Below are 24209 nucleotides of genomic sequence, written 5' to 3' on the forward strand. Positions count from 1 at the left end.
CTCGGCAGTAAGTCGGACTCGTTTCAGGTGAGAGTTGGCCTCCGCCAGGGCTGCGCTTTGTCACCAATCCTGTTTGTAGTATTTATGGACAGGATATCGAGGCGGGGTGGGAGAGGGGTTGCAGTTCGGTGGGCTGGGATCTCATCGCTGCTTTTTGCAGATGATGTGGTCCTGATGGCATCATCGGCCTGTGACCTTCAGCACTCACTGGATCGGTTCGCAGCCGAGTGTGAAGCGGCTGGGATGAGGATCAGCACCTCTAAATCGGAGGCCATGGTTCTCAGCAGGAAACCGATGGAGTGCCTTCTCCAGGTAGGGAATGAGTCCTTACCCCAAGTGAAGGAGTTCAAGTACCTTGGGGTCTTGTTCGCGAGTGAGGGGACAATGGAGCGGGAGATTGGTCGGAGAATCGGCGCAGCGGGTGCGGTATTACATTCAATTTATTGCACCGTTGTGACGAAAAGAGAGCTGAGCCAGAAGGCAAAGCTCTCAATCTACCGGTCAGTTTTTGTTCCTACCCTCACCTATGGTCATGAAGGCTGGGTCATGACCGAAAGAACAAGATCCAGGGTACAAGCGGCCGAAATGGGTTTCCTCAGGAGGGTAGCTGGCGTCTCCCTTAGAGATAGGGTGAGAAGCTCAGTTATCCGTGAGGAGCTCGGAGTAGAGCCGCTGCTCCTTCGTGTCGAAAGGAGCCAGTTGAGGTGGTTCGGGCATCTGGTAAGGATGCCCCTAGGGAGGTGTTCCAGGCACGTCCAGCTGGGAGGAGGCCTCGGGGAAGACCCAGGACTAGGTGGAGGGATTATATCTCCAACCTGGCCTGGGAACGCCTCGGGATCCCCCAGTCGGAGCTGGTTAATGTGGCTCAGGAAAGGGAAGTTTGGGGTCCCCTGCTGGAGCTGCTATCCCCGCGACCTGATACCGGATAAGCGGACGAAGATGGATGGATGGTTCTGTCAGCTCCTTCACTGTTTTTTCCAAGACTAGAAAACACTGCTCAGCATCAGTAGATGCATTTTCCACCACTAAAATTCTCTGTTCTGCCTCACTGACACGGTCAGTGACTTCTTTCAAACTCTGAGAAATATTTGTGGTAATATCGTGCAGCATCTTTTCTAATTTTTCATCCATCATAGTGGCAATATTCGCCGTCATCATTTCAAAGGCTTTGGTCAGACCTTGATCAAGTGTCATGCTAGTGTTAGCCGCTAGCGTAGCATCGTCGTCATGGGAGGAGGCCAAAGGTATATCTTTCTTCTTCAAAAGTTGTTTAGGATGCATTTTACCCGCAGGTTTGCTCAAGAATCTGTTTGCATCACCCTTGTATATGAATATTTCCATTTATTTAATTATTTATGTATTTATTACCTAATTTATTTATTTCATGATGTATTTCAAAGGCATATTGATTGATTTATTCATGTATTTATTAATTTATTCATGTATTTATTCATTTATTTTATTAAATAAAACGGCATTCCATACTTTTTCGCCCGCAGAATTGCACCTAAATGAAATAGATTATAGGTTTAATATCATTTCACCAGTAATATTATACTTATGATTAAATATGATACACTATGTTGGAACTTATGCATTTACTCAAGCAGCAATTTTCTTCCACCCCAATTCTCTCTCTTTTGCAGCAGCCGCTGTGTTTAAAAAAAAAATACGAAATACATGTTCAAACTCGCTGTATGTGCGCATGAGTATTTCCGCCGACCCGTTTGTTTGAGGTTGTTGATTGAATCAACTCAAATCAGCTGTTCTGGAACCAAAAACTCAGAGTTTCCCATCTCAGGGTAAATCAACTCAGAGATCAGGGTTAGACTCAGAGTTTATTAAACCTCCTTCCTGAAACGGACCCCTGGTCTACCTGCTGTACATAATTTTGTGACTTCGCGGAAAAACTTTGACCGATGCAAAATCATTAATAAAAACTATACAAAATAGCGTTCTTTTCACTGTAAGTCTCATTTGCTGTTACAGGTCATTTAGGATCATCAGAAAAATTACACAGTTTCAGAAACATTTAAAAGTTACATATAGTTACTTTAATAAAGAAAGTTATGTAACTGTATCCGACCCCACAGACTTCTAAGAAAACACTGCCAGAAACTAGTGTTCCCAGCACTATTCTAGAAATTACGTAGCTGCTGGCTGCCAAAAAAGTAGTTGCAAGTTGCCAGTTGACATCTCATGCAGTGAATATATTCACGGTTTAAAAAGTATTTGCATTCTGCAACTGTTTTATAAATTCTGTATCCTTTATATATTCTGTAGTTTTGTAGGGCCAAGCAAACCCTTTAGTAATCAAAGTTTTCAGTAAATGATGACATTAAAATGCTTTTTTTTAATTCTATTTACTCCTGACCCTAGAATAAGCGATTATAAACCTATGCCCAGTCATGCAAAAGAAAAATGAATGAATTAAATAACGAATCATGAAAAAATTAATCTTAAAAAATACACTGATACAAATTTTTGGTCATACTACCCAGCACTACCTAAAGATATGACTCGGTTATTGTTGCTGACCAGCCGGAGCTGGCTGCTCCCACAGACTTGCATGTTAGAGGAACATTAGAGGAGCAGCTAAACATTTTCAGGTTTTTGTTTGTTCCTATTTTAATTGCCTGTGTTTGACTGAGAGTGTGTGTTACCTCGCAGATTGTGGGATGTGATAGAGTCTGCCAGCGCTCCACAGTTTGACTGGACCAGTGGACCCCGGATGGCGACCAATGAACTGCCTCGATTCGGCAGTGCTGCTTTCAGAGGAGCCACATGATTAAACTGGACTGAGGAGAGGCAGCCAATGAAACCCTTTAAACCTGCTTGAACTACCTCTTCTTGGAAGTTGTCTTTTCCTAGATAGATAGATAGATAGATAGATAGATAGATAGATAGATAGATAGATAGATAGATGGATGGACCAGTTAAGCTGAAACTATGTGCATCCAATGGGGTCAGATAGAAACCAACATTATTATTTTAGGGCATTAATCCAAGCTATGACCAACAGATTACATTTTACATCCATGATTAGCACCGATTAGCATGGATGCTAGCGAACTCAAGGCCTAGTGCTAAGGAATGACTCACCATTTTAATGGAATTCACTGCCTTTAACTCCATGACGACAGTGGATTCAGGCACAGCTCTCTTTCGTTCTATTCACAACAAGGCATAGCCAGTATTAGATAGTATATAGTATGCAGAATTGATTTAATTCACTAAATGTCGTTCTTTTTCTCTTACCAAGTGAATAACTGCCGCCTACATTCCGATGTAGTGCCAAAAGGGACGTGAGGAAACGTAAATCTTGCGATCTAACGTAGCCTAGTTGATAGCTGATTGGTCAGCTCATAGACCCAAGTTGACTTATTTACAAGCCCATCAAAGGTAAGTGAAAGTTAAATCATTTTCCACTACTTTCTCCCATAGATTTTACCAACTACTTTTGACGACATTTTAATAACTTGGAAAACAAAAGGAATGTCTCAAAATAAAATAAAATAATATATGGGTGCCATTATTGTTAACTTTGATTGGCTTGTAAATAAGCCAATGGGTGAACTTGGGTCCGTGAGCTGACCAATCAGCTATCAACTATGCTACATCAGATCGCCAGATTTACGTCCCCTCATGTCCCTTTAGACGCTGCATCGGAACGTCGTATAAGGCGGCTGTTATTCACTCGGTAAGAGAAAAAGAATGGCATTTAGTGAATTAAATCAATTCTACATACTATATACTATCTAATACTAGCTATGCCTTGTTGTGAATAGAACAAAAGAGCTGTGCCTGAAAAAGTCATCACGGAGTTAAAGGCAGTGAATTCCATTAAAATGGTGAGTCATTCCTTAGCATTAAGCCTTGAGTTTCGCTAGCATCGATGCTAATCGGCGCTAATCATGGATGTATTAAGAGAACGGTGCTAATAGTGCAAAGCTAATGGGTTAGCTAAAGTGCTGTATTCATATGCTAATAGGGCAATTAGTCACAAAAGGCTAGCAGAGTACTGTGTATTGCCTGTGAAAAGGCTAATGATTCTATCTATTGGTTATGGAAAGTAATGTTGCTTTTCAACACTATTGCTAGCTGTGGGTATTTTGTTGAATGAATGTTAGTACAAGTTGTGAGTTTAATTGTTTAACTGGAGTTTATAGTGAAGTAACTTTAAAGAGGCTAATGTTTAGTGCATTCTTTCTACTGTTACCGGTGCAGGGAGGGATAAATAAGCACACATGTCTTAATGCCTCTAGATTACAACACTGTAGCTTAAATTATGGGAAAATAATACAATTTGAGAGATGTTTACATGCAATTTATGCAATTATATTAAGAATAGTGTTAATGTTACTAAGGTATGTCCCATACAACTTCAATTAGAAATGTATTTTTTGTATGAAGGTTACCTATTAATATAAATGTACTTTTGATACCTGAAAGGGATTTATATACTTTTGATACTTAAGAGAAGAAATTTAAGAACAGTTGTACAACTGAATAGAGATTTAGATATTTCAATATGGGTTAATTGAACAGTAATGTTTTTGTGAATGTCTGTGTGTCTGTCAGGGTAAACAGACAAATCATGAACAAAAAAACTGGATAAATGTTTCCACTTTACCAACAGTTTGTGTGTTTTTGGCCCAGTTTCTCCTTATGTTTTTAAAAATATATATAATTTAAATCAGAGGGGGGCTGTCCATGGTGCTGAAAGGAGCATTATTACTAAAACAGAGGGGGGCTGTCCATGGTGCTGAAACAGAGCATTATTAGATTCAGGGTTAGGGTCTGTCTTCTGGGGCACTTCTAAAATATTTAATAAGGAGCATCCTCTTCCACTGGTCAGGATGAGCCACCTACCTCCCTAGTGTAGGCCTATAGGAGTACACATGAAAACCCTGAACAAGCAGCGTTTTTCTGCTCCGTCTTTCTGCTGTGCCCCATTCACATAGTGTTTAGTTTTACACTATGAAGGTTAAACAATATTCCATTACATTTTGTATTTTTAATTGTTACCTACCACCATAATTATGTGATTTCCTTGCCATAAATATAGACGTTTTTACCATAAATTGGTGCCTACAAATGTATTAGAATTGAAGTCTTTTACCATCAAAATTTCCAGGGGGAAGAACCCCCAGATCCCCCCTGATTTAGGCCAATTCCGAGCAAGAAAAAACCCTGAAGTATAATCACAAACAGCCATAAAAACATATTTAAATTGCAGAGTTAAAACAGATGAAAAGATGGAGAACCAGACAAACAATATGTGCAGTGTCAACAGAGAGAAACACAGACAATCAAAAAGACAGACAGTGACAACAAAGAACAACATACTGTAGAGAATGACAGTATACAAACAGCATAAACAGGCAGTATGTGTAAATTTGTTAAACGTGTGCTCTTTAAAAAGTAGTAAGCATTGTTTGCCAGTTACTTACATTAAATATTAAAAAATCTGTTACAAAAGGTACTGCTTTTAGTATTTCATCATCTGTACACAAATGAAATTAGTGAATGCACGTGTCTGTGGGTGGGGCTGCATGGGCGTGGTAATGTGGGCTGGTGTGGCTACAGTTCCATAGATGATGTGTTAGTGCTCCTGGACCTTGGAATTCTACAAGTTGCTATTCCCTGATAGTCAGAACTGGTTTAGGCCAGATTCCCCCCCCCCATTCTGTCGACTCAACTTTTTCTCAGGGAGGACTTACCGATGACTTTGCCCAATGTCAAGGATCTGATTAGGATCATCTCTGCATCGGATGACAGTGTGTACTTTCTGTGGATGTCCTGGTCGATCTATTGGAGTGGACAGTAATCAAAGAAAAAGTATGTTACAGAAATCTAAACCAAGACAGCAGCAACACATTCCTAAAATAAGAAATGGTGTTCTTGACTGCTTTATGCAAAGCACATGCGTCCTCAGCAGCCCATAATTAGATTTTAAGTGGTTTCACTTCTGCACTGACATGCTGACTCAAATGCTTGGCTCAATACATCCATCCATCGTCATCTGCTTATCCGGGGTCGGGTCGCGGGAGCAGCAGCTCCAGCACGGGACCCCAAACTTCCCTTTCCACGTCGAAAAAATTGAATGTCACAACAATCAGCACTCAGCAACAAAGATGGAGACTAAATAAGTTGAAGAGTTAAAACACAGAATGTAACCCTTAAAAGACTTCTGTCTATTACAGTTTATACAACCAAGTAGGTGCTCCAATATAATAAACATTAGCCAACTCTGAGTGGTGGATCCCAAGGCGTTCCTAGGCCAGGGTGGAGACATAATCTCTCCACCTAGTCCTGGGTCTTCCCCAAGGCCTTCTCCCAGCTAGACATGCCTGAAACACCTACCTAGTTTACTCAAATTGTTTTAAAATTAATATATTTGAACAGCCTGCTTAGCAGCGACCCATATACAAGCCAGGAAGCGGGTATGTTTGAAACCTACAGAAGCGCGTTGCATTAAAAGTGCAGTAGGTAAGACTTATAAAACTAACTTATCTATCTATCTAAGTGTGCCCTATTTGCACCAGGCAAGCCTGGCCAGGAAAAAAAATTAAATTATAAAATAATCAAAATAATATTATTATTATTATTATTATTATTATTATTAAGGTACACCCCAAACGCACTTGACTAAGATCTGCTCTGCGCTGCAGGATTCACAAGGAGCCCCTTATCAAGACAGTTGTAAGTTTAAGAAAAGGTTAAGGTGATTATCAATCATCACTACTTAAGAAGACAGATGCATGATGACTCTACCTGATTTAATAAGGTCCCGAGCGCTGACAATGTCGGGGGCGAAGGTCCTATTAAAATTCAAATGTTTTTATTATTATCATTAGGGCCTGAGCACCAACAACCTTAGTCAGTGAAAGCCCTATTGGAATTGCTCTGTTTCTTAATAGGGTGCAGCATTTGCAGAGAGTTTATTAAATGTCCAACCAGAGAGGAGAATATTTTGGATCACTGTTACACAATAGTCAGCAATGCATATCATGCAGTCCCCCTGCGCTGCACTGGGACATTCAGACCATGCCATGGTCCACCTGATTCATCGTGAAGCTGCTGAATTACTGCATTACTGCTGAAACATGTCCGATTGGGTAGTTTTTGGTTCAGAAGCCTTTATCTGCAATTTTTGACGGTAGAAAGTGCTGCTTTGTTCCGTTACAAACTAACGTTAGCATACTGCTAACTATTAAGTAGCTGCAGCTACTTGGCTATTTGCATGCCGAAGTGTCCCAGCAGCAATGGGACCCCAACTTCGGGGTCACATTACTGCTGGGACATGTCTGGTTGTGTAGCATTTGGTTTGAAGCCTTTATTGGTGATTAATGGTACAAAGTACTGCTATATATATAACTGAGTAGTTGCAGTAGCTCCAGCTGCTACTAGTGAAGAAAAACTGGAGCTCAGTGGAGATTCCAGGAAACTGTCAGCGTGTTCATTTGTTGAGGAGAAGGTAAAAAGTCACTCCAAATTCAGATAAAAAGTCACTACAACTTCTCTCCTTCTGTTTAAGATTTATTTCCAAATTACGCTGGCCAATCAGAGCAGACTGGGCTTTCTAGGGAGGGGGGGCTTAAAGAGACAGGCGCTCCAGCAGAGCGTCTCATACAAAGGGTGAATACAGGTGCAGCAACCATGGACAGTATGATAATGGTAAAGTGTATTTTGAACATTAAAGCATATAAACATGTCCTAGTACAAACAGAAAATACAAGTATGAAAATGCTATATATTCCCCTTTAATGTGCTCCTCCTACCGAGTTGATGAGATCCACCTCAAAAGGGTCAAGTCTTAACACCTTGATGGCTATTGTGAAAATAGATAATGTTCCCTTTTTTGTTTTTACAAATGTGGCCTTTGAAACCATTGTGGTAATACAAGCATTCATTGCCTTTAAAAGTCACAAGGTCTTAAGCTCACAAGGTCTAAAAAAACATTAACTGTAACACTACTTTTTAGGGGTGTAAAGATTCACAGATACGAATCGGTATCCGGTTGTATTAGCACAGATACAGTTACATCGATACACAGATACACCCTGCATCGGTCTAAATGGACCAAGATTCGGCCGATTGCCCAGTTCTAACGTTACAAATCGGATGGCTGAAGCTTTGCTGTCAATTCAACGAAGCTGCTGCAATGTGCGCAATGCTGTTAAAAGAGACAAGTTGTGTGTTATGTGTGACTGAGACAAAAGCCTCACCATTTGTGTGATGGCAGGGATCTGCCTTTATTTGGGTTTGCAGAAAAACATGCTGACTAGACTGTTAGGTTTCGTTTTGGAGTTAGTGGTGAAAGTGGCCGAGAGGAATGCGTCGTAGATACTGTAAATTGTACTAGGGTTAGAGTCATCCATTCATGTGTGTGTTCAAAAACGTGTGAGTAGACTGGTATAAATATATATATATATATATATATATATATATATATATATATATGTATATATATATGTGTGTATATATATATATGTATATATATGTGTGTATATATATATATATATGTATATATATGTGTGTATATATATGTATATATATATGTATATATATATAGAGAGAGAGATATGTATGTGGGTGTGTTAACTTTATATTGACGTTTATATTTTCTAAGATGTTCAGTAACATTAGCATAAAAGTACGCTAGCCGCAAGCTAACACAACGGTATTATTGTGCTCACAATACCAGATTGACGTAATCAAGATACACATCTAGATAAAACAAAAGTACTCTTTTCAAAGTAGACTGGAGCAGTCTTCAGGACTACCAGAGGTCACACTGAGAAGAGAATTTAAGATCTTTGTATATTGGAGAGGGTGTGCAGAAGGACAAATTGTTCTAGCTTAGTCTGATCCAACAAATGGAAGTGGGGCTAGAAAAAGGAAATTCAGAGACAAGAGATAATTGAGGCTGTGATCACAGCCATCAACTAAGGCCTGTCATTGAGAGATATATTGGAAATCAAGCATGGGCTCACACTTAACACAATGTTTACCATCTTAAAGAGCCATTATAAGACCTCTATCACCAACTGATCAACATATCACAAGAGCCTAGGGAAAAATTTCATCTTCCTGAGCTAAAGGATAAGCTGTTATGGAAGGCCACAAATGAAGATTCTGATGAACAGTATAGCAAGGACACCATTCAACGGAAATTCCTCCGCTCAATTGAAACTGCTTTGCTGAGTGACTCTGTGAAGTTTCAGATCTTGCCCTGCGTCAGTGATGTCAGAACGTCGGATGAGGAACTGATTGAGCAGGTAAATGAGGCCGCAAAGCTGGAAGATGAAAGGCAGGAAAAAAGAAAGAGGCCCACGTGGGCCCAAAGAAAGCCCCACGTGTGCAGGAGCTTCACACTGAAATTCAGTATGACCTCTCATCTGCTCAGGCTTCCCAGTCACCTAAATAGCCTGGCACTGCTGTAGCAGTCAAAACAGTGAAAGGAAAGGAGACCAAAATGGAGAATCCAAATTCCCAGCAAATAACGGAAGAGCTCAGAACCAAAATGAAACAGAAGTTTCTTGCTGCAATTGAAGCCAGTGCTCCCCAATCAAGGCAGAGACACTGTGACAGAGGCTGCAACAAGTGTCAAGAGGAACAGAAAGGGGAAAACTGTCAGCACTGCTTCAAATGTGGCCGGGAGGGCCATTTCTCTCGTGGCTGCAGAGCGCAGAATAGTCAGGAAAATGGTCGGGAAATGGACAGGGACTGCTGAGGTGGGACACTCAGTTGTACCACTGGAGACGTCCCACCCACGCCCAAGCTGATCCCACAAGTGTTCAATGGGGTTGAGGTCTATTTCGGCCAGGGAAACTAGATTACTTTGTTTATTGATATTTTTAAAACCATAACGTGTAACACTTTATAATAACCATCATTAATAGATGGTAAATTGATAGTTAATTAATCTTTAGTTAATTGTCATTTAACTGTTAACAAACAATGAAATTATAATAAATAATGTTTACTAATTATTAGTAGTGCTGTAAATTAACAGTTTATTGTAACACACATTATATCCGTCATATAATATATTAGGTATCGGGTAATGATTAAAAAATGTTTGTAAACCTTTAAGAAACCATTTTTAAAACATCTATAAACATTACATAGACGGACCAGATATTCCTAACACTTTGTTGAGGGTTACTAGTTGGTTTGCAAAACTGTCTATAAACATTATCTGGATGGTTATTATAAAGTTGCAACAGATTACTATAATACCTTGTTAAATAGTTAATAAATACTTTGTAAACCATCTATAAACATTATCTGGATGCTATTGTAAAGTTGTGACTAAGTAAGTAACAGGTAAGTTTTTCATAGTTATTGGTTAGTAAGTGCTTGGTAAAGCAATGAGAAATGTTTTGCCCTTCATTAAATTATATACAAAAAAAGAGATAGATATATAGATAAGTTCAAACACATTAATGAAAAATGCACCTGCAAGTCAGGGTGGGATATAAAAAAGATTGGATATTAAAAAACACAACAGATTACTAATAAAACCTTTATTACAAAATGACATGTAGAATTTTACAAACAAGTACAAGGACCAGCATTGGTTATCAGCCCAGTACCAGTAAAAAGGGCTGTCCTGATACTGTACTTCAAAATGTAACAGTATAAAAATTGCCACACAGAATAAAGTAACTGTTCAAGATCCATTGGATAACTTATAAAAAATATCATATTTGCATAAACTGTCACTACCGTATATCCCGACACTAGCACATTAGACAGATGAGCTAAGAAAAAATCATGTTCCTCTGCCTCCTTCTGGTGCTCCTAATGGCATAAAAACAACCAATCAGAGCTGAGGTGTCTAACAGTGTCAATGAGAGCTTGTGATTCTCAAACTGTCAAACTAGGCATCACTAATCAATTATGAATCAAGATCCTGTTACTGTATTGCCTATTGCTTGCCTCAAATGTTTTCAGAAACATATTTTAAAGTACTGTTTAGCTTTAAAAGGAGAAAGTCACCACTACAATATGTTTCTGAAAAAATAAGAGACAAGAAATAGGCTATACACTAATGGAAACCATTGATTCAAATTTGATCAGCACTGCCTAGTTTGACAGTTTGATCGCAGTTCATGAGCTCTCATTGACACTGCGTTGAGACTCAGCTGCAATTGGTTCTTTTCTTCGGGCCCGGTGGAAACTTGCTATGCCATTAGGAGCACTAGGGGGAGAATGTGAAATAGGATTTCTTCACAGATTATCGGCCTCATTTTCTGCTGTCAGGATAAAGTGACTAGGGTAAATTTCAGCAAATATATCAAAAAATATAATCAAAGTTACTTACTGGAACTTAAAAAATTTTAAACATCAAGTAAAGTGCGATTCGTAAGTTTTCCATGCTTGTGTTGAAAAAAAGTGGTATTGGTGCACCTCCAATTCTACGGTGTGGTCTACAATTTGAAAAGAACAATGACCATACATGAACAATAAATGGACATGCTCAAACCTTTACATTGCATAGTCCTTTCTGAACATTACAATTTCAACATCACTCCAGTCAGCTGCCCAACCGATTACTTCTGCTCCCTCTTATTGTAGGGTATGAGCTTACCCACCGCTTTATTTTTAGCTATATTGGCCCTTACTTGTGGATCGTTGTTAATCATTTCTTCACATCTGCTGAGGAAGTCAAGCTATCTTATGTCTTTTGTTGTATCCTGCCATTAGTTCTTCAAACTTATGTGGGCAAGATATGGCAAGCTCTGGAATCGCCGCTTTAGACCTCACTGTCAGCTCTGTCACTCCAGCATGTGCACACGCTTCTCCCAATTTCATGCCATGGTTGTATGCCCTCAACACCCTCTTGTATCTGATGATGATCTCTATTGGGCTACTGGCTGCAAAAGTAGAGAAAAGTTCATAAAGATAAACTTGTCAATCATTTGACAACTACTTAAAATATGCATACAGCATAATAGGGGCATGTATCCCTATGAGACGAAACAAAAACAGTTAACCCTGTAGAAATTTGATAGGATTAAACTATAAAACCTAAATAATGGCACAACTAATACTTTGCCATATACAATTCTCCTTCCACAGATGTGACTGATGTCTTTAACCATCTTAAGTATTTGTGGTTCACTTTTAAAGTAAAAAAAAAAAAAATCTCCTGGTTAGGCTTTTTTTGGGTGTAATTTAGGTGAAATGATGTGCTTCAAGGGGAAGCTTACTCAAAATATTAAAAAAAATAAAGCTCCTTTTACCCAGAGTGCTATATATCCATCCAGATAATTTTGGTGTACTCTCGCATTGCCAGACCTATCTCCACAGCGCAGTTTCAGCACTCTAGTGAGGTCTGGCTATACTGTTTTATCCTGGATGTAGCAGTGGTGGGGGAGGGACATTTGGCACGTGAGAGACATGCCAGATGTCAGGCTTTAACCTAGCAAGGTACATCTGTTGAGCCAGCATAGTTTCGGTGGGATTTTCAGAGGTTTGGAGATATCAGCTTTAATACAATGTTGCTCAATGCACCAGGAATAACATTTTAAATGTCCACACCTTTTTCAGAAAGCATGACATAATAACAATAATCCATAGACCTCGTTGTGAACAGTTTAATGGAAAACTATTATGGCACGGTACTTTGTTGGAAAATAGTTCCAAATAAAACTGCTCACAACCAGATCTGAAGTTTATCCTGTGTAACCATGTCATAATTTCTGGAAAGAAACATTGCTGTTGAGTTTTTCCAATATATTTTTTTAACAAACCCAATGTCATTCCTCTATGGTTGATATCTCCAAACCTCACCAAATCACACTGATACAATCTGGATGGATCAATAGCACTCCGGGAAAGAGTAAAAAGTGCTTTTGGTGAACTTTCCTTTAAATTTTATATTTGTGATGAGTAAAACCACTTTGGTCATGAAATGGTTTGCATTCCAATCTAAAATTCAAACCTAAGTAGAAATGTTTCAGATTTCTATATAATAGGACTTTAATTCACCTCTTTTGCCAAGTGATGTCCTTCCTTTTGCCAGCTTCTTCTTTTGTCTTCTTTTCTTTTCGTCCTTTTGGATGTATCTCTTTTTTGTGTGCTTTTTAAGATGCTTCTTTTTATGCCGTTGTTCTCCGAAGATGAGGAGGAGGAGGCAGATGAAGAGGCGGAGTCAGATGAAGAGGAGGATGCAGATGACAATGTAGTTTGGTTAGACTCCGTCCCTACAGCAGTGTTCTTGGCTAAAACAATAGAAGATAGTATCAATAAAATAATAGTGTTAATATTTACATCAAATAGCGTACCCACACTTTCAAAAAAATTCAATCACGGTTTAACTACAAAAGGCCCATTCTAGTAGTGCAAATTGCGTTTTGGAGGAAAGTGACAATGCTGTTGTGAGATTATGTGTATTTTAATTTAGTCTGCCAAATGCTTCCAAAGTTTAATACTTCAAAAAATATAATCTAGTTAGCGTGCACAACAGCAAAATATAATATGCAGCATAGGAAGAAAAACACCTGCTAATTGTTGAAGGGAGTCCATGTCCTTTTTCAACTGCTTGACTTGTCTTTTCAGCAAGCCTTCTTTTATCTTTGCCTTTTGGAGCAGCACTGATGCTGTTGGAGACATATCGATGGCTGGAAATAAGAGAAATAAACTTGCATCTAAAATCATAAACATTAAATACATGTCCTCTTTATGTGAACTGCTGGTTAATAGCGAACCTGGTGATTTTAAACCAGCTCTGTGTGATTACGAATGTTCTAACACGATTTCCACTGAAAAATTCAGGAATTTGAAACCTCTCAGTAGATTATTTTAGACCATATTTGACATCTGAGTACAATAGTCTGCCCTCAGAAAAATAGCATTGACTTATTGTGACCAGTCTACACGATTACGCAGACATACATTTATGCTTTCAGAAAACACAGTCTGTTTAATTGTAAAACTGCATCACTGCATAACTCAGACAATCTCAATATTTGGTATTTGGTTATTTGTGATTCAATTAAATTTTATTTATAGTATCAAATCATAACAGGAGTTATCTCAGGACACTTTACAGATAGAGGAGGTCTAGACCACACATGCTATGATGCTATGTATATATGAAAACTAACAATATTTGCCAAATTTCTTTCACACTTATTTAGTTTTGGATGTCTGGATTTGGTACAGGTATAAGTTATTGGAGCAGAACTGTGACAAACAGGCATGGAGCCAGCTCTGCGTAGGAGTGTGTGTTAGGTCGCATGCGCTTCTTGCCTTGCCCTGCGCACTCTCTAAGTAGTAACGTTACAGATGGAAATTTAGCAGAACTATCTAACTTGCCATGAACTGTGCTTAACGTTAGCTATATGATCCCAGAATATGGGAAATAGCCTGGAAGCACAAATATTGTTAAATGCTATCCAGACCTGTAAATTACTAAAATCAAATTCTAAACTTTTCCATAACGTTACTGTTTAGAAATCTTAGTGAGCAGCCAGGGCTATCTAAAATTAAAGTAGCTAACCTCAGTAGGCTAGATGCCAACAGGTTAACGTTACCAAACTTACCTGTACTCAGAGATTGCTCTTCACAGTCTGTGTCATCGCTGGTATCAAATAAAATACTGAATTTATCCCTCTCAAAACCTTGACGCTTCTTGTTTGCGGGGTAATCCTCGTCGCTGGTAACTTTGGCATTAATGTTTTTGCTAACGGCGGTGTCCTCCATGTTTTGCTGTCCACGTGCACCTTCACCAATATTAGCATCATCCATGCTGCTAATGGTAACGTCAGGTGCTACCATTTCTTTCGTCGACGCCGATGGCGTTGGTGTCCCTAATTTGTTATCCATTTTGAATCCTTTGCCAGATCTTGTAAAATGTCTTTTCTTTCCCGACATGGTGAAATTAGAAATATTAGCTAGCACAGATACTCTGTGCTAGCTAATATTTATAATTTCACCATGTCAGGTTCGAAAACTTCTCTGATTTCAGCAATATTATAACGCTCCCTGGTTATGCTTAGACCCGCCCTACTCTGCCTGATTGGCTAGTAGTTGTTACCTTCGGTTTGTTAGGTGCGGTATGTTCAGAGTCGGATATGCATGAGGAATGAAATGGTTGGGTAGGGTTAGAGCCAATCAGAGGCAGAGTAGGGGCAGGTTCCAGCTTAGGGAACGAACTCGCGGACCGGTGGCGGGCGGGCTGTGGGCATTTAGGCACACTTTTGGCTCCAACAGGTCTGGTCTAAATAACTTCTCCGTGTGTAGCCCATTTAATGGAAAATGCCTGGTTTAGCAAGTTAACTAAGGGAGTTAATTGAAGGTAGCCGATTGAAAAGAAAACACCACAAGGAACTAATAAAATGGCTAAAGAAAAGAAACCTTCTGAAACAGAAGATGGAATGCAACATTTGCCACCACAAAATGAAGATGAAGCACTGCAGTCGTGGAGACCTCTATGAATGGTAGGTAACTAATATGGGCATATATGGCCTAAAGGTCTATATTACTTAAGAATTAATATATATATATATTTTTTTTTGTAGTTTTCTTCTTTTTAGGCTAGGCCTACTATATATATAGCTTGTTTTACTGTTTACTTAGCTAGGTATCTATTACATTTCTTTTCTTTTCTTTTCTTTACTTTTCTAAACAGCTCCGTAAGTGATTTTCCCTATTTAATTTATTCCATTAAGGTTTCAGTAAATCCTTAGCCTATATAAATAGTTTTAAGCCTGGAACCAAGTCAACTAACTACAAGATGAATAGTAACCATAAGACATTTGATTTGGCGCAAAAATGTTGTAAATCGAAAAATGGCAAAGATAACGTTACAAGACTATATAACTCTGGCATACTTCAGTGGTAACATTTGGGTGAATATAATAATAATAAAAGCATTCTTCATTTTACTTGTTACCCCCATGAAGGACCCCGAGGGTCCCAGTCCATGCTTTAGGAAGCACTGACTTTTTTAAAAAACAATGAAAATACAAATGTTGTTTGCCATTTGTGCAATCTCAAGTCTCCTACTTAAACATGTTTTATTCTTAAAAAAATGGTCTTGCATTGAAGCAAAACAATTTAAACAGAGATCATAACAATTATGGTATATCTTTGAATTCCATTGGATCTCAAGTTGTGGCGTGTTCCATAGGGTATGTCAACTGTGGGCCAAACACAGAGCCATTGTCAGAAAATCCATCCGACACCAGTCAATATTTAGCCAATCCAAGATGTCCCTTTTCAACTGGATGCGATTTGTGTACAGGTATGGAAATCAAACTTAAGTTCAAGAATAACATGCTATACACCTACATGAATAGAAATAATCAAAGTGCCTGTAATTTAGATAATCCATTACAGTAAAACCAGTGGTGGGCTACAGTATACAAGAAATAGGGTACCCCAATGTAAACTAAATATTTCTAAACTATAGGCCTAATTTGTACCTACCTCAATTAAAACCTTAAATAATGTTGCTTGAGGCTGCAGGGGTTTTACAAGAGCTTCATGACATAATGCATGTAGGGTTGTGTGTTGCTGTTGTCACTGATGAGCAGTAGATTGTGGCTGTGTGATGTGCTTCAGTCTGGCTACATATCACTTTGTTTATGTTGTTTTTTTATTGTAAGTATGATAAAACAATATGTCAAGTGTTATGTGTGAAGCATTTGAACTCAAGGCAAATATCCCTGCAAAGTGGTCTCCATTAGGGCTGGGACGATTTGTCGACGTCATTGGTTACGTAAATGCGTCGACACAAATAATTTGCGTCGACATGTCACTAAATAAAATAAATAAATAAAACTTGCATGCAAATTAATTAATGTAATGCGCAACTAATGTAATGCGTAACTACTGTTAGTTACACGGATTCTAGGGACACATAATCTATAGCCCCGCCTTAGCTCTGAAGCTAGCCGAGCTCCTCCGTCTACATGCAGTTTTTTGTCAGGTTGACAGTCCAGTGAGTGACTTTCCTAAAGCCAAATGGCGTGTTTTCTGTACGCATTTTGAGCTATCCACGTGTATGTCTGCGCTGTATACAGCGGATGTAAACATACATGCCACGTGGCTTGTTATCGCGAGAACGTGCCGTGTTATTGCGAGAACGTCACACGCGTGTGACCAAAAATATTTAAAGAAAAGTTGGCTTTAGGGAAAGATCATTGGGAAAGGCTTTAGTCACACTCAATAACGACAAAAACACGACGGTGACTAACGTCACACGCTTAGGAAAACAATAAACGGTTGGGTTTAGGAAAAGAACATTGGGGAAGGCTTTATTAAAAAAAATAAATAAAAAAAAACAGTTGATAAATGCCACATGCAGGACGCAATCCTAGCTCTCCTGGGTGAAAGTGTGTGTGTTTTACCCGTCCGCCACCCAACCAACCTTCATCCTTTCATACTACTCGCTACGGCGATAATTCACATGTAACGTAGGTCAATGGATGCCAAACGGCGTTGATAAACTGCAAAAAAAATGATTATGCATCTTGATAAAATGCAAAAATGGCATACAAATTGACGTGTCATACATAGGCCACTTAGTGAGATCAGTCTGTAACATGCCAACGCATATCCAACGCCATCACCCAGATGTGTCAATCACTGGAATGAGACAAAAAAAACTGTCCAACTTCTCCTCCCTACAGTGCTTAACCAGCCTTTCGATACAAATAATTAAAGGTCCTATGACATGGTGGTCTTAGGGTGCTTTTATATAGGCCTCAGTGATCCACTGATACAGTATCTGAAGTCTCTTTCCCCAGATTCAGCCTTGATGCAGAATTACAGCCACTAGTTTCATTCCCTCAATGAGCTTTCTTCAGGATGTGCCATTTCTGTGTCTGTAGTTGTAAATGCTAATGAGGAGGAGATTGGCAGGGCAAGGTGGAGGGTGGGGGTGTGACCTTGACCAACTTGCGGCCATGGCACCATGCACTAATGTTTACAGTGGATGTATCGCAATGGCTTGTAGACTCGCAGTCGTTGAAGCTTTCCAGTTTGACCCAAAATCTGGTCCGGAGAGAGAAGCACCTGAAGAAGTTGCAACTCTGCGGCTACAACAACAGGTCTCTGAATGGTTAGTTTAAAATATAGTGTCTGGATACAGTACTTTAGTTGGTTTGTTTATGTATGCTGTTACAGTTATTATCATGTAGCTAACGCTAGCCTACATTGTTGGCTTTTCATGTTGCTGTAAAAAGCTGTATTAGCATTTATATCAGTCATATCAGTAATGTTTGTATTTTAGAGAATACTGCACTGTGGCTCATTTTGTAATTAGGCCATGTACTGTATATTGTAGTAATGTTACACATAACCCATGATTTACCCCGGAAATGTTTCCTATATATAATATCAGCTATAGACACAAACCAGCGCCACTATTAGTTAGTCATACCTCTGCCATTATTACATCTACCTTTTTGTATAGGTGCCGTTGTGGAAAATGTGTTACCATGCCCACAGAAGCTGAGAATATTTGCTGCTTGAAGACACCTCAGGTAGCATTGTCACCACTAAATTGTAAACTACTTTGTCTATTCACGTGACAACTAATTGTGCTTAAAAATGACACTTACCATTTATAATTAGGTTACTAGAAGACTACGGGAGGTCGAAGAACAGCTCACATGTATGGTTGACCATCCTGGATTTGAGCCTGTCTGCTTGAATGTCTACTCTCTGCAGAATGCAGGCCAAATATACAGAGCTGACTATGGCCCTCTACAATTGAGAGGAATACACCAGTAAGTTGTGCTTTGTTACAGAAGTTAAAATAAAAAATGGAGTCTTGTCTTGAGTCTTGACTCAAGACGTGTGCTTAATTTTCATCCAATAGTGTAGACAGTGTCCAGATTTATTTACATCAGAGGAAAAGAAATTATTTTTACAAAACATGCATTGAAAATGATCCATAGGAACATAGGAATATTTACATAACAATAACACAACCAAAATAAAAAATCTATGTAAAACTAAATAACAGGACCAATTGTTCAGTCGCTAGAGGTATCTCTCCTATCGTTCCTTTGTGAGCTGGTGCTGGGGCCTCCTGGGACGCAGAATCCGGGTCGTTATTCCAGCTCACGTGGTCCTGCGCATCCGCTCAGAGTTTCCTGATGAGGAAGGCCACTACATAGGGTTTAAACTGCCCCCCGTTTGAACCTTGACACAAAGCTGGCAATGACCTCCTCCTTGTCCGGCTTCTCATACTGCCCCGATAGGTCCTCTGGGACAGGGATGGCCAACAGCGCAGCGGTGTATGGCGTAGGGTTGACAAAGACTTCCTCAAAAATGAGGTCCATCATGTCAGCAACATAACCTGTATCATAAAACAAAAGCACAAACATATTTCTGTTTTTAATTGTTTGTGTATTTAATTGTCTTTTCATTAAGAGAAATAAATGTTAGAATTCGAAAATATGTGTTTTTTGAATTGAATTGAACCCTTACCAAAGGTCGGCGTGTCTTTTGTGGTTTAGCTCTGCACTCTCCCTTCCTAGCCTTTGGAAAGTAGATTTTGAAGAGAGGTTCACCTTCCTGTGTTTTGGCCTGTGGGCGGTCCGCATTTTCATTGTAATGCATAGCAGCCAGATAGAGTCTGGAAGTACATTACAAAACTTGTTAATAACAACAGATATTTTAGGCTACAATTATCAAAATTATTGAGTCAACTAACTCTTTCACCTGCACAGCATTCCAGTAAAGGGAAAGACAACATTCGTTGGTGCAAAACGAAGGATGATGGCATAGAAAGCCTCCAATGATGAAGTTTAGTAGTGGGGGCTCAGTTTTGCAACATCCTTCATCGTTGTTTTGTTGGTCAGCAACTTCTCCAACTTGTAGAAAGCTGGAGTTGCTGCAGACAATAAGACAATATATTAGAAAAAAATACAGTACAGAATATTACAACAATGATCTCTGGTAAATTTCTGAAAATGACTAAATAATTACAGTGTGTGTAGTTGTCTGTTTACTGTTTTTACATTTAGCCTGTTATATTGATGAAATACGTGCTTGGAGCCACTTACTCTTGTCAGTTGTCTTGCGGATCACATATTCGCACTCAGGGTAAAGAGGATCCTGGTGTGTGTGGACATCTCGAACATGGTTCAGGATCGCGGTCCACTTTGCGATTCTCTCTGGGCCAGAGGTTGAGCCGGCTGCAGTCCAGTATATGTGGTTGTTGATGCTTTAGTCTAGACGAGGTCTTTTGGGTGGTCTCTTTATAGGTGTCGATGACAGACACAAAGGGTCTGCATTTCAGGGCCCCACACCAAAATCTCTGCAGGAGACACTTGCCTGGATACCTACGGCCAAAATTTAAAAAGGCAAGTCCAATGAAACAACACATAATCAAAGCATTGACAAATGCCAGAATACTTACTGAGTACATGAAAAGTAAATGTACTGAAGGTGGCAAGTACATATCTTCACTTCTAAAGTGGGGCTGCAGAGTCTTCAAGGCTAGCTGTGTGCCTATAGTACGTGTTTGCAGGTGGTCTGTCTGGCAGGCAACATCCCTTGAGAAAGGCAGCTTAATAAAAGCAGTTGATGTGCTGGTCTGTGTACAGACAACAAGGTCAAATTAGCACCCAATTTATTACTTTGTATATATTTGCAGAGGTGCACACTCAATTTAAAAGATGGCATAGGCAGATATTGCACGAGCCATAACACCAAAAGCAGAACGGTTATCCAAATTATAAAGACGTGAACAACACACACATTACAGTGTGTATTCACACCACGGCTGTTGTCAAGACCAACTTTGTTGAGTCCAAGACAAGAACGAGTCCAAAAAGGTTCGGGTCAGAGTAAAGACCGAGTCCAGGACAGAAAAAATAATCTTATGCATGACAGTATCAAGACAATAATTTTGTGTTATTTGTTGATCTAAAAGCAAAAACAGTGTCACAACATCCACGATTTGTATGTATATACATTCCCCTTGATATCATATAATCTAATGATCTAAAGAAAACCTCATAATAGCAGTGTTACAACTGATACAAACACCAATCCACTACTATTACCACTGCTAGGTACTAGTACACAGCATTTGAGCAACTAAATGACAATATAGCTTCACTCCAGATGTACCGTATAAAAGAAGTGACCAGTATCACAGAGTGTACCCCTATGGTTGGTTTAGCAATGCCTTAAAATAATGGCCTGGATCTCCGTGAAAAGGCACAATATGTGTGTCTCCATTTCAAATATTACTGTAGGTTAAATGCTTTTAGCAGCAGAGATTGATTGTGGGCGACAATAATGTCATGGTTAGCTCGTCGAAATTCTACTGCCACAGTTGCTGGCTGGCTTTGCAAAGTTAGCTAATGTCCGCTAGCATACGTACAGGCTAACTATAGCCAGTTATCTGTGGGTATAACGTAACAAAAACCCACCCATTTCAACCCAGGTCTTATGTTGACAACGTAGACGCAGATATAGCTAGGAAACTCCGAAAGCATTCGTAATATTTAGCTACCTAGCAGGCTAGGCTAACGCTGTTGTGCTAACGTTACCAAAGCTAGCGTTAGCTAGCTGTCTAAACTTGTGAAAAGCCAAACATCCCCGTCCAAGCTGTGTTTCTCCAAGACCGGACTCTAGTACTGCAGCCCTGATTCACACACATACTTGATGCTATCCAGCTTTACATTAGCGTCAGTAACTGGGCTGCTAGCTGCAGAGCTAGCTAATGTTACAGCCACGTTCTAAGTCTAACAACCTAGGTAACCATATGCAGTGAAGCAAAAAGATATGGCGTTAGCTAGTTGACTTACCTGTCCGAGGTTTGTAGCTGAGCCACAAAGAGTTGGTGTCACCAGGCTTTAACCTCAGACGATCAGCAAGGCCAGCTTTGTATTGGCCCAAGTTGAGGAAACTGTCGTCGGTGAAATGTTTTTCGCACACTAAGAAAACTTTGGGGATTTCTGTCGTCGTATTTACAGATAAAATAAAATGAACCCACTGGCTCTGCACAGGCTCAGATGATGGAACAGAAAAAAACATGTTTGGGTTCTTCTGAACATCCAAACACTGAGCAAATGTTATGCTTCCCTCGTTTGCTAGCCATGATGTCTCTCGATGAAAAACAATGGCGCGCGTACGGTACAGTGGCTCTCTCTCTACCCTGGAAATTCGACGGGCAAAGCAGAGAAAGGGGAGGTAACCTTGCTCGATATGACGACATAACAAGCAGATTCCTTAATGGCTCATCTGAGCTTACTTTTTCTCAAAAAGGCAGAGCAGGATACCTATCACCATTTTAAACTAATTGGGGACCATCAACAGGCTGGGGGAACTAATATTAATGTTAAAAAACCTCATAAAGTGAAATTTTCATGCCATGGGACCTTTAAAGTTAAATTAAAGGGAGAAGAGCTTGGATGTTAAACAAGAGCTTATTCATTATTTTACCTACTGTTAAAAAACGCAAATACAGGCTACTCTTTTTGTCCTTGCTCTGTTTACTTTAAGTTTTTATTTTTGTATTCCTCCTGAAAGTGACTTTATTTTGTGGTTGGATTGATAGCCTACATCTGGCTTCAGGTTTTAATAAATAGAGATTTGAACCTTTGTTTTGTGTAAATTGTTAACTGAGCAATGGGAAAATAATCGCTAATTGAAAAATGAATTGTTAGATTAATCGAAAAATGAATCGTTAGATTAATTGAAAAATGAATCGTTAATCATTTAAAATATAGACGCGCCCCATAACCTGTTACAAAGCTAGTGTACTTGTAGTTCTTCCGGGGAGGGTGGGAGGACATGTTCGACTCCTGTTTTTCTGCTGTCTGCATGGAATGGGCCTCATTCCATTTCAGATTGCCGCCGCGCGCCAGCCAACAGAGCAAACAATACATGAGAAAAATACATGAAACTGTATTTTATTATTACTGTTATTATGTATTTGTATCTTTCCTATCCGCCGAGCGGTAATTACTACGTCACTTCCGGAATATTTCGCAGATTTTTTTAAACGTTATTACGGTGCATAACTTACTGGAACAAAGCTGAGCAACGTGTTGTTTCTGGTGACAAAACCACTGATTAAATATGTACATTGAAGCGATATTGTCGTTAAAGACCCGCTGATCACTGTCCGATTCTCTGATATGAATGCCCACATTGCATTGTGGGATATCAGCTTTGAATGCGTCCAGCTCGGCTCATATCGTAGGCTACTGTTCTATCTTAAGGCATACTGTAATAGTTCACCGGTAATAAGACCGAAATAATATTATTAAAATAAAGAAATTAATACCATGATAATATCTAAATAAATGTTGATAGATGTAGCGTTATAGTTTTAAAAATATCAGTAAACAACAAAGCAGTCCAGCTTCCCTGGCCGAAATAGACCGAAATAATAACATTAAAAGAAATACATATAAACCATGATGAGATCTGGTGAATAGATGTAGATTAAAACAGCGGTTATTGGGCTAAAAATACCAATAATAGCAAAGCTGTATACAGCTTCTCTGCTGCAGCCTGATTTGTTGTGGGTCAGCTGCCTTTTTTCCCCATCCTGCGTGTTTGTATCTCCCTTTTCCCCTGTGTGTCTGTCTGTGCTGTTTGTCTCCACCTGCAAGTGGCAAGGGGCGTGTCAAGAGGAACTAGGTCAAGAGGCGTGGCCATTCATCCCTGCTCTGTTACCGGCACAGCTGATGCACATTCCATGATTCTCCCCTGCAGTATTTAGACCCGGGCTGTTCACCTTTTCAGCGCCAGATCGTTACATACACCTACGTGGTAACTTGGCTCAGTATCCCTGCTCGTGTTTTGTAGCAGCATTTGTGTGTTGTATTCTGTCTAACTCCTAAGTTCCTCTGTGCAGATTCTGCTGGTTACCTGCTTCCTACCTGTCGTGCTTCACCGTGCTGCCTGCCTCACTGCCCTCAGACTTAACCACCAGCTTCACCTGGATCCTACTCAGGGATTTTTTCCGGATCTGCCACTCCTGTCTCCCTCGAGCTTCAGTTCAGTTACTGAAAGCCTCCCAGCCCAGTCTCAGCTGTTCATCTCCTCTGAGTATTTACGCCTATTAAAATACTTGAACTGTTTATCTGTGTCCTGCGTGTATGTCTTTGTTCTGGGTCGAAACTACAGCCTTAGCAGAACAATCTGGCCATGGACCCTAAAGAGATACCACAGGTTGTTAAAGAGGATGGCGCACAACGGGCTATCCATTC

General features: G+C 39.6%; 1 protein-coding gene across 1 annotated transcript in view; it reads right to left on the reverse strand.

The window, feature by feature from the left end:
- Window positions 1-2663: 2663 nt before the first annotated feature.
- LOC144513344 (contactin-associated protein-like 5) overlaps window positions 2664-24209 on the reverse strand; it is a gene marked incomplete at its 3' end in the record, with an annotated part of 216085 nt that continues 194539 nt past the window's right edge. The window contains exons 21-22 of the mRNA XM_078244387.1: window positions 5724-5811; window positions 2664-2867 (exon numbers count right to left, since the gene is read on the reverse strand). Of these exons, the coding sequence (XP_078100513.1) occupies window positions 2664-2867; window positions 5724-5811 (292 nt within the window). The remainder of the gene's footprint in view (window positions 2868-5723; window positions 5812-24209) is intronic.

This window comes from Sander vitreus, unplaced genomic scaffold (assembly GCF_031162955.1).
Source record: "Sander vitreus isolate 19-12246 unplaced genomic scaffold, sanVit1 ctg216_0, whole genome shotgun sequence".
In the NCBI taxonomy this organism is placed as follows: Eukaryota; Metazoa; Chordata; class Actinopteri; order Perciformes; family Percidae; genus Sander; species Sander vitreus.